General features: G+C 41.5%; 2 protein-coding genes across 2 annotated transcripts in view; both read left to right on the plus strand.

Annotated features, from left to right (window-relative positions):
* Window positions 1-5,425, plus strand: part of TPH1 (tryptophan hydroxylase 1) — an 8,906-nt gene extending 3,481 nt beyond the window's left edge. Inside the window, exons 4-10 of the mRNA XM_009892010.1 lie at window positions 1-46; window positions 1,587-1,783; window positions 2,258-2,393; window positions 2,903-3,029; window positions 4,140-4,235; window positions 4,797-4,930; window positions 5,251-5,425. The exon at window positions 1-46 is cut by the window's left edge and continues 23 nt beyond it. Of these exons, the coding sequence (XP_009890312.1) occupies window positions 1-46; window positions 1,587-1,783; window positions 2,258-2,393; window positions 2,903-3,029; window positions 4,140-4,235; window positions 4,797-4,930; window positions 5,251-5,425 (911 nt within the window). The remainder of the gene's footprint in view (window positions 47-1,586; window positions 1,784-2,257; window positions 2,394-2,902; window positions 3,030-4,139; window positions 4,236-4,796; window positions 4,931-5,250) is intronic.
* A 4,549-nt stretch (window positions 5,426-9,974) lies between these two features.
* SERGEF (secretion regulating guanine nucleotide exchange factor) overlaps window positions 9,975-11,246 on the plus strand; it is a 159,050-nt gene continuing 157,778 nt past the window's right edge. The window contains exons 1-2 of the mRNA XM_009892043.1: window positions 9,975-10,125; window positions 10,795-10,950. Coding sequence (XP_009890345.1) covers window positions 9,975-10,125; window positions 10,795-10,950 — 307 coding nt within the window. The remainder of the gene's footprint in view (window positions 10,126-10,794; window positions 10,951-11,246) is intronic.

The raw sequence follows: 11,246 nt of genomic DNA on the forward strand, positions 1-11,246 counted from the left end.
GCAAGAGGCGAAAGTATTTTGCAGACCTGGCTATGAACTACAAACAGTAAGCTCAATTTCTTCCAGAATAAGCCTTCTGGGTGCCGTGAAATAATAGCAAAGTGGACTGGCAGGAGCTCACCTTCCCTCGCCTCAGATCTGCCCGAGACATGCTTGGCTTGGGAATCAGAGCTGGAGAGGTATAATGAAGGGAGATGTAAGACAAGATTAAAAGGTAGATCTAGGCCGCCTTACGGCTCCCTGGGCCTCTGATCAGTCTGAGGATCAGCTTGTGGTTGCTCGGTCACTGTGGCATCTGCGGCAGCGCTGATCCTCAGATGGGCAGCGATGCCCGCATGGGCTTCCTGCAGCGTGGCGCATTTGGACTCTGCGGTCCCTTCCCACTTCTCTGGAAACGGGTGCAACAAAGGAAGAGAGTGGACAATGCCTCTTGCACAGCTGCTTGTGCCAGGATGTACTGACTTGACTAGGGCAGAGTGGTCTTTGCGAAGGAGAGGGAGTGGAGGCAAAACCCAATATACAGCCCATTGACCACTGAGTGTAAACTCTCTGGGCAAATGTTGATACTTGAGTTTTCTTTCCTGGTTCAAACCAGTGTATGTGATGTGTAGATAAGAAGTTTTCTGTGAAAAGAAATTTCTGTGAAAAGAAAAGAGCCTCTGTCTTTAGAGATGCTGCTTGGGGGAGGGAGCTCTTAAAGCAGTAAGAGTTTCATAGCTTAGTGCTGCAAATTCTTTCTAAACATGATTTTCATGTTGCTGTTGCCTGCTTGAATTTAGATGCCAAGTTCCTCAATTGGAAAAGACCTAGAAATGGTGGGTATGTAGAGCTCTATTGCACTGTGTGTTAATGCAACTGGTTACCACGGCACAGCAACAGTTACTGTTAATGTGTTGTTAACAGAGATTCCCTTGGGAACGCATTTGCCATGCTGGTTCCCTGGCTGGCAGCGGAAGCTTAGTGTAACACTCCCATTGCTTTCAGTGGGCTTTAGGTCACACCCTTGCTATAATCCACTTTAATCAAGATCCTGATAGCTAAGTAGGAGAAATGGACTACAATTAATATGTTCAGACAGAACTTGTCTCTTGCTTGTCTCCTCTGCATAGAAGTATGATTTTTACCTAATGTGTACATTTAGCTGCTTACAGGCAATGTAGTGTTAATTTAGGGAATTCTCTTTCTCTAAAACAAATAAAAAAAGGTAATGGAAAGTACTGGCAGACGGGGAAGTCCAGCAGGGAAAAGGATGTGTTCTCGGCTCCTGAAGCTGCAAACATTATGCAGGTATTTTAAATGTTACTCAGCATTAAACATCTAAGAAACTGTTTACAGAACCGAAGCTTTCAGGCTCTAGTGAGGTCAACGCAAAGATTCCTGTCAGTTGACTTAGGTGGAAAAGAGAGCAAGGCCTTAGACTAAAAGCTCTCCAGGGCATAGACCAGATCTCACTGTGTATTGGACAGCACCTAATGCACCCTGACCAGGTGTCACAGCCATATAGATGATAAATAATAATAGGCAAATGAGTCATCCGTTATTAGCCGTTTACCAAGGAATGTCCTTTCTTCCTCTTCTCCTCGTAGCGGTGACCCAATTCCCAAGATTGAATTCACCGAGGAGGAGATCAAGACTTGGGGGACTGTGTTCCGAGAGCTTAATAAGCTTTACCCAACTCATGCCTGCAGAGAGTACCTTAAAAACTTACCCTTGCTCACCAAATACTGTGGGTACAGGGAAGACAATATCCCCCAGCTGGAAGATGTGTCCCGCTTCCTGAAAGGTAATGTGCTAATTTTCTTACGCAAAAAGGAACTAAAGTCCATTGCAAATCACACTGCTATTTTGTGGGCACAAGAAAATATCCTTTGTCATTTTTGCTTGTATTCATTCTGGTCCTTTAATAGGCCTTTGGGCCATGCATGTTTTAATGTATTATGTCTTGAATATATGCAAAGAGTGATGTTAGAGGGGCAATGCCACCTCTGAAAAGACTGTTAGGATTGGCTAAAGACATACCTAGCTATATTGTGTTGGCTCTAGGCATGAAATCATACGAAATCCACCGACACAGAGGTAGGGACATTTTTACTAAATGTTGGTCATTCTCAAGGTTAGGTCTAATTTTTCTAATTGTGCCTAATTTTCCCATGTACTCTTGAGCCAAGGTAGTGCTGTGGCTTTGACCCCAGTTGTAGCAGGGAAGGTGACAACATTGTGCAATTCTATGTTAAACAATATCTCCATTCCTTTTCAGAGCGCACAGGTTTCACCATTCGCCCTGTTGCTGGATATCTGTCACCCAGGGACTTCTTGGCAGGATTAGCATTCAGAGTTTTTCACTGCACTCAATATGTTAGACACAGCTCGGACCCTCTCTATACACCAGAGCCGTGAGTCATTTAATCCTGGGGTAGAATTTGAGAGAGAGTTTTGAATCTCGCTGCTCAGGGCCAAACTACTTAAAAGCTATTCAAGAACACCAGCAAGAAAACTTTTTTTTTTAAGGTGCTGAAGACTCAGACTTCATGCTGAGTGCAATGAAGTTTTGGCATGCTCCAGTGCCACCTTCATAAGTATAGGATTTTCAAAAGTACAGCATGTTATTGGAGAGTTCTTACTGATGTCATTGTGTGCAGAGTTAGTTTAATATTCAATTGCCTCATAAATGTGGAGCTCACATCTTAATTTTAGTCAGTTTCATTTGAAAATCTGAGTTTATATACTTATGTAGAGCTGGTATGACCTGCTCAATTGCTTTCAGCTAAACATGACTGATGCTTTTCTGTCTTTTGGATATTAAATAGTTTAATGCAAGACATTGTATGTTCAGTGGTGCTGCTTTTTCACTCTACCACAAAGACACATCATGAGATTTCTTGTTTTGTTTTGTTTTTTCCAGTGATACCTGCCATGAGCTCTTAGGCCACGTCCCTCTTTTGGCTGAACCCAGTTTTGCTCAGTTCTCCCAGGAAATTGGTCTTGCATCACTTGGGGCATCAGATGAGGCTGTCCAAAAACTGGCAACAGTGAGTGTTTTGGTGCCTGGTGATCCCATTGAAAGCTTTGTGCTTTACTAGGCTGATCCCACTCCATCAGATAAATTTGGAGTTTTGTATCAACATTAGCCACACCAGCTGCTAGTCCTATGTGTTTCACTGGTTCTTGACTTTTAGAGCATATAACAATTTTCTATGCTGGAAAAAAATATATTTTTAAGGTTGATATGATTGGTATTTTTCTTCGCTTGGCTGTCAAGTAAGGGTGCAACTTCTGGTGGTAGATCACTTCTTCCAGATAGAATTTCTATGGTTTGTTTCTTCCAAACAAAATTTTTTTTACTTCTGGGAACATGATTCAATGTTTTTAAAAGTAATTATTTCTTTAATGTGTAGAATGAATTGAAATGATATGCTGTTTTCATTGAATGTGCTGAGCATTAGCATTAGATACTTTTCAGCCAAGAAATTAAAATCATATAAACAAATCTTATTTCCTGGATCTCAGTTTCTGGATGTTTCGGCAAAAATATTTTAAGATTAAAATTAAATTTGGATGAAAAGTAATTGATGCCAGTTATGAAAGAACTGGTTTGCTGATATTTTTTATTTTTTCCCCACCTGGTGTAGCTAGTGGTAAAATTTCTACCTTCAGTAGCAGCAGAATTAAGCCATCTATGAAAATAGCATTCCTCTCCATATACCTGTGGAAATCCTGAAATTCAGCAAACTGAACATCTTTAATTTTACAGGCCACTAAGCAAATGAGGAACAAACTGTAGTTCATTCACTTATAGAGATCCTCTCTATCCAGTGTTTCTTTTAAGCTGAAGCTGTCGTGTCGTGACAATATTTCTCAAAACAGATTTACATCTCCATGTGCCTATTGACATCAACAGCTTCTAGCCTATTTGGGTGATCTAGAATATCAGTCTTTATTCTGAGAAATGTGAAATGCTGTGGTTCTTCACCCCTCCATTCTGGCTTCCCTCCTCTTTAAATATCGGAGAAGGATAACCAAGTTGATGACTCTGATATTTGCAACTGTTTGACACTACCTACAAATAGAAATGCCCCCATCTAGTTCACCACAGCGTCTTTGCTGAAGGCTGAATTATTTCACTCCCTTCTCTGTTTCAGTGCTACTTCTTCACTGTAGAGTTTGGCTTGTGCAAGCAAGAGGGACAGCTACGAGTTTATGGGGCTGGCTTGCTCTCTTCAATTAGTGAGCTCAAGGTAAGAATATCTACTGCTTATTTATTTCTTCTTTGTTTGTACCTGATTATCATTGTCACTGTTTTGCCCTGTTTTTTTATGAAGTATAACTCTAAAAATCCTTCTTTTGAAAACTCCTAGATAACTACTGGGCTTTAAGCAAATTCACTGTGGCAATAATCACTGGACAGTCTGCGTTTGGATATATGCTGAGCAGCTCTGATGTCTTTCACAGGAAGCATTAGATGCCTGGTATTTCTTAACGTTAGGTTCCAAGTAACTATTTTCAGAATAAAGCTCTGCTGGTTTAACCAGATTCTGAAAATATTACTCTTGTGTACATGAGCCTTGTGTCTGAGGAATCTCCTGTTTGAACCAGATTTGCAGAATATGACTGTTCAGGGTTATTCTGTTAGTTAAGCTTTAACTGCTGTTCATCTGCAGATAAAATTTTTAAGAAGCAGTGCACTAAATATGGTCTTACTTCATCTTTTTTTATTCACTCTACTTCATGTCATCTTCCTTGTGGATTATTTGGGTGGTGATGTTCCTCTGACACATGATGACGCATTATGTTACCAGCACTCACTCTCTGACAGTGCCAAAGTCAAGCCTTTTGATCCAAAGGTCACCTGCAAGCAAGAATGCCTCATTACAACTTTCCAGGAGGTTTACTTTGTTTCTGAAAGTTTTGAAGAAGCAAAGGAAAAGATGAGGTACAGGTTTTGTTGTGTTTTTTTTTTTTTTTTTCCCTGATTTACAAAAGCAGGTTTGATTTCATGCATCTCTCAGTAGCAGCACCAAACCCTTTTATTCTTATCACAGTTCTATAATTATCTTTCATGGGGTTGGAAAACTGAGATTAGTATTTGCTTGGTCTTCCATGTACTAGGTGGGAAAGATGATTAACCATATAACAATTAGCACTGTTTTTAAGAAAGTAAGTAGTTCAGAGGAGTGGTTACTGATACTGATGGCATACAGAGGATGCATTTGTGTGTTGTTTATAACTCCCTCTCTTTTTTTACTTGAATAGAGAATTTGCAAAAACCATCAAGCGCCCGTTTGGCGTGAAGTACAATCCGTATACTCAAAGTGTGCAGATCCTGAAAGACATGAAGAGCATTGCCAGCGTGGTGAATGAGCTACGTCATGAGCTGGACGTTGTCAGCGATGCCCTCAGCAAGATGGGCAAGCAGCTGGAAGTTTAATACACCCCTGTCAGCACTGTGGTGCAACTCTTTTCTTTCCCCTACTGATTTCTTTCTAGGCACGTAATGTGTTGTATGCAGAACTCTCTCCTTTAAAAATGGAAGAGTGAATGGCCCATAAGGATAATCACTTCGTCTTGTTTCTCTGTGTAAAATCCCTTACAGAATGTATTCCTCCATCCCCCTTGGATCAAAAAAGGCCCAGAGTTGCCTTTGAGAAGTTGGTGGGGGAGTAGAGAAATTGCTAGACTGGAGCATGAGTGTGGTCTGTGGATCAGGGCTGGGATCGGATGCTGCAGAAGGTGGCTTATAAGGCAATAATGGAATAATTTGCTGCAGGGAAATGTCCGTTTCTGACTCTAGTTGTCTATGCTACTAATTGTATAACATTGCAGACTTTATAGTGTAGAAGCTATAGTAATCAGTGCTTCTAAGTCTGCTACTAAGTTTAAAACTTGAATGATTACAACACAGGCATCACGACACAAATAGCTGGAGGTTCACAATGATAAAATTGAGGGGTCAACTCTTGCTTTCAAAGTGATCGTTCTTGCCCCCAAAGAATTTCAAATGTGCTGTTTGGCAGGCTTCTAGTATAAGGCAGAGATTCAGAGCTGTTGCATGACATCCTAATTCTGTCCATTTTAAGAGATTGCTATCGGCTTAGTCAGGATTTTTGTTGCTGTCCTTGATATTGCACCTGAGGGAAGACCTTTCCTTACAGAAATACCATTTGCCTTTTTCCTGATTGAATTCATTTGGCAAAAAATATAGCGAGCCATCAGGTACTGACTTAGCACAAAGCCTAAACGCATTTCCAAATTACAATTTAATATTCAAAATAGTTTCATCATTTCTAAAATAACACCAAATTTCATAGTCTAGTTTGACTTTCTGTAAGATTAAGTATCCTATTGATTGCTCGGTCACTTCATTGACCCACACAAGCTGCACAGAGATACATTTTGTTTCTTCTTTACTAGGCCCAAACACCTTCATTCTGTATCAAGCAAATGATAACTGAAAGGCCCAAGCATTTCATAGGAATTCTGCAGCTATGAATGCAGCAAACTACTTTGTAGTGTAAAGTAATCTAATTCCAAAGAGCACTTTACAGGTAGTGGGAAGCAGTGTACTGCTGAATTGTCTCTGTCACATGCAAAGCTTCTGTCACATGGAAGCAAACTTCCCAGTTTTTGGGGCTCCATAGTTTTCAGCATCTTGCGTAGCTGTGTAAAACTGCACTGGCTGCTGTTTCTGCTGGCCCTGCCAATGAAATAAATATATCTACATATGTATTTAATGCATGCTAGGCACTGATTCTTCATAGGTAGAGCTTATCAGAAATCCAGAATTTGCAGCTGTGAAGGTTGCTGGGAAAAATTTACTGAAATCTTAAATACATTGGAGATGCTAGTCCAGGATTTTAAGAACTTGAAAGGACTTTCATGAACCTCTGTGCTTGAAAATCTGTTTATTTCATAGGCTTTCTAGCAGGCCACATCTACTCCATAAGCAATCACTGGCCCAATCTTTCCAAATATATTCACTGTTTAAATCAAGTCTAGATATTTTTTTTTTTTTGTGACTATTAACCCACCATAACTATTTTTTTAAAGAACATTTAAGACATGGAAATATGGTCTACATTTACAGCTTACGTTACACTTTAAAATAGATTTTAGGAGCTTTGGCTTTCTGAAGAAGGAACCTTATAAGTGAGTAGTAAGGGAGGATCTATTTTGTCTCCTTCTGTGATAACAGTTAATATTCAGCTGCATTTTAAAAAATGTTGGGATTAATATATTGTTGAAATATACATAGATCTGTGTTACTTCACATCTTTGTCTGAACTATGTATACATTTCAAGTAGGAAATACATAGCACGTAATTTCAAATACTTTGGAAAAACAGAAATTGTATCTTTATTTGCACTTGTGTAGCAAAAATTAAGGAAACTGTAAAAGTAATACAGAGAAGATGTGTTTCCATGGCATTAACAACATGTGTGTTTGGCTTCATGCATCCAAACCTTCTGGCTATGTAGAACAGTAATAATTTAAATATCTCAAACTACTGTGGAGGCTTTAAATGTCAATGGAATAAATTACTTGTTGGTAATTATTAGAAGCGACAAAACCTTTACTTCAGCGCTGTAGCAATAAACACAAAGCACTCACTTCTGCCTAAGGGTTTGTATATGTTTTACGCTGTGGTTCAGATACTCCACTCGTGTGACTTAATTCCATTGGGAACTGTGTATATTTATTTGAGGAGTGACTTCTTTTCCCCTCATCTTTGTTTCTGTTGAAACGGGCGCGTCAGGGAAGAGCTTCACAGGCCCCAGTGGGTGCTCCGTACCCCCCGCCACCCGCGGGGCTCCCTCCGCGCCGGCAGGCCACGGCGCTTGGCCTTTTTGGGGAAGGTTTTCGTGAAAGCAGCGGCGGGAGCTGGAGGCTGCCCGTGGAGAACAGCTTGGGGGGGGCCATCAGGACGGCAGCTGTCCGCCACAGCCGGCCCCCAAACGCTCCGGAGGGCCTCGAGGGGGTCAAATGGTTCTTCCCGCCCTTGACGGGGAACTCGTCAGGCGAAGGCTTCCCGGGGGCCCCGAGAATACACCCAGAGCACCGCCGGACTGCATACACGGCGGAGGGCAGCCACTCCAGGATTAAGGTGGTGGAAGGTAAAGTCTAGTCATTGACCTTTACTTTTCCTTTCCTTTGTAGTGGAAAAGGGTTTTTTTTTGCCCAGGCTTCTGGCCTGAGGCTGTTCTCAGTTTAGATTTTTAAGCTCACATCTTTCCTAGGTAGAAACGAAAATACCACGGCTGAACTGGATGCTGCTGCCACAGCTCAGGTGACAGAGTCAGCTTTGCTTTTTATCGCCTGCTCAACTCTCCAGGGAAAATGTAGCCTGAATTCGCCAATTCGTGCCTTTGTTTCTCCTCCTTTTTCATCACAGCGGTGACTTTTCAGCCTGGTCTAAGCAAGTTGTGTCTGTGCTTCGGGAGAGCTCTGTAACGCACCGTCCTTCTGCAGCAGATCGCTCAGACTAGCAACCGCCACAGCTCCATTTCAACGTGGGGTTTTGGGGATGATGTGATTCTTCCTTCAGTCCACTTGGCTATGAGACAGTTGAGCTCTACAGGTTTTAAAATAAACTCCTCTCCAGCAGGTTTAGCATTAAAGACTTTTTTTTTTTTTTTTTGGTGGGTCATCAGAACCGTGATTTTACCTGATAAGCAGAGGGGGTCTAAGAGCCACTAAATGGGTATCTCTTTTGCTTGTTGGCTCATTTTGCTTTGCGGTAGTCGTGTTTGGTAATAACCTGTCGGTCTCGGAAGCGTGAATGAAGACGGGTAGGTTAGTGCTGGGGCGGACACTCGCGTGTGGCTTGGAGTTCCTCAGGTACCTGTTTTCCTTCTGCACCTTATCTCGGCTCGCCCGTTTTTGAAGACTTGAAAATTCATTGCAAGTTAAAGGCTAAAATGAGAGCTCGTGACAAGCTTTCTAAAAAGAATTATGTCTGTTAAGTGGTAACATGCTCTAAAACTGTCTACCAGTTGTAACGACTGTGAGACAACTTGATGTGCTTGTTGAGCTCGAATGCTGACATCTCATCCACCTGTTAACTATGGGCTGAGGCGAGCAGCCAGATGCTTTTGTCTGAAATGTCGGTGTTTCTATAGGTACCAAATGTTTATTGCTAAGTGTGTCCTTTTAAAATACACCAGGTGCTGCATCAGGGGTGGGGGTGTGGGAAATGGAGAGCAGAAAGGCAGGGGGAGCACAGGTGATCACTAGCTGGGGGCAATGCGTGTGTTGGGTGTTGCCTTACTGCAGTGTGTGGGCTGGGAAAGTTACTGAATCCACCTTTGTGAATGAAGGTTGTTCTTCAAACTGTTGAGCGCTTACTTCATAGAGCTTAGATTGACTAAGAAATTCCCTGACGCATTACCATGTTGTCAGTGGTTGCTTTTTATGATTTGTTTTAATTTTGTACTTACAAATTTATAATAATTACAACTGGTATATTTTCGTTTTTACCACTTTAAGTTAAAAGACTTAGCAAATGAGGGATAAGTGTTTCTGCTTTACTTATTTAGGTTCCAGAATAAGGTATCATGTCTTTCTGACCTCGTTTTGGAGGTGGACTGCCAGAAAGCATTGGCATGAATAAGATCTTAGTGATGAGTGGGAATTGTTAGCATTAAAATTAAACAGGTGGTAATCATCCTGATAACAGTGCTTTCCTCCTTCGTAACTGTTAGTCTGCAGTTAAAGTCTTACCAGGATATATTCCAGTATGTTTCTTAAAATACTGGGGTTGCAAGGGCAGCCTTAATGACAGCAAATTTAGGACAGTCCTGGTCTTAATTCTGGAGGTCCTGTGTGACAGCAGTAAGAATGAAGATTGTCGTTTGAGGGGACTGTCAGGAGCAAATAATGGCAGGTTATCCCGTGATGTATCCCTGAGAAGCTTGTTTGCTCTTAGGAGCAGATATGTATCCCTTTTTGTTATTTTTTTTTTAATGTGTTATTTTTCTGTATGTATTTGAAGGGTGCAAACAGCTATGGACAACTTGGTCTTGGTCACAAAGAGGATGTGTTGGTACCTCAGTCACTGAAAGATGTTTCCTGCAAATGTCAAGACATTAAAAGCATTACTGGAGGAGGGGGACATTCTGCAGTTATCACTGGTAAAAACATTGCATTTGCAAGGAGTGTATGACTTCTAAACGCATTTTATTTTGTTTCCCTGATGATTTGGTGCTGCCACCTATCTGTGGCTTCTGTTTCTGAGCAAGTGCCCGTTCTTCCTTGCAAAACAGGTTTCTCTCATACCAATTAACTCGATATTTTGGGGAAATTAGGGAAATTCCTGTTCTGCTTATCTTCTGTGGTTACTTTTTGGCTATATGAGGACTGTTTCATAACCTGTTTCATATAGCACCTTTTTGTATAAAGCAGTCAATTTTTCTGTATAGAGGATGGGGGGGTTGGGAGGGAGGAGTCAAGTGGGAGGTTATTCAGTCTTGAGAAGTTTTAAGGTAAGGAGAAGACTACAACATCTGGCCTTTGAAAAGTTCTGTGTATGCCATAGCTAATTATGGGAAAGAAGGGATACAGACAGATGTGAACAGGATGAAAAACTTCATCATGGATCTTAGTGAGAGATGGCTGTATTACTGTATGGATTGTCTCCCATAACAAACCCAACTCTTAATAGCTGTACTTATTCAGAGGTGTTTCTGATGCATTGGAAATAACTGTTTCTCTTTCTTTTTGCTTCATTGCAGTGCCTAAAATGACACACAATCACCTGTCACAGCATCTCATGACATACGCACTGTTGTTTTTTCTTTCAGGTGCAGGACAACTCTTTGTCTGTGGCCATAACAAAGATGGGCAGTTGGGGTTGAATCACTCAGAAGATATACTGCATTTTACTTTGTGCACTGCCCTGTCTGGCTTTTGTGTAAAACAAGTTGCCTGTGGCTGGGATTTTACAATCATATTAGTAGGTAAATCTGTCTCTCTAAGAGCTAGAGAAATATGTTGATGTAAAGAATGTACTGGAAGTTTCCCATTGCTATTGCTTGTGTGATGCACAGGCACTCACAGCTTTGGGGAGGCTAGAGAGTTGGGCAGAGAGGAACCTAATGAAGTTCAACAAGGGCAAACGTAGGATCCTCCACCTGGCAAGGAATAACCCCATGCAGCAGTGCAGGTTAGGGGCTGACCTGCTGGAAAGCAGCTCTGCAGAGAGGGACCTGGAAGTCCTGGTGGACAACAGGATGATCATGAGGCAGCAATGGGC

This window comes from Charadrius vociferus, unplaced genomic scaffold (assembly GCF_000708025.1).
Source record: "Charadrius vociferus isolate BGI_N301 unplaced genomic scaffold, ASM70802v2 scaffold179, whole genome shotgun sequence".
NCBI classification, from domain to species: domain Eukaryota; kingdom Metazoa; phylum Chordata; class Aves; order Charadriiformes; family Charadriidae; genus Charadrius; species Charadrius vociferus.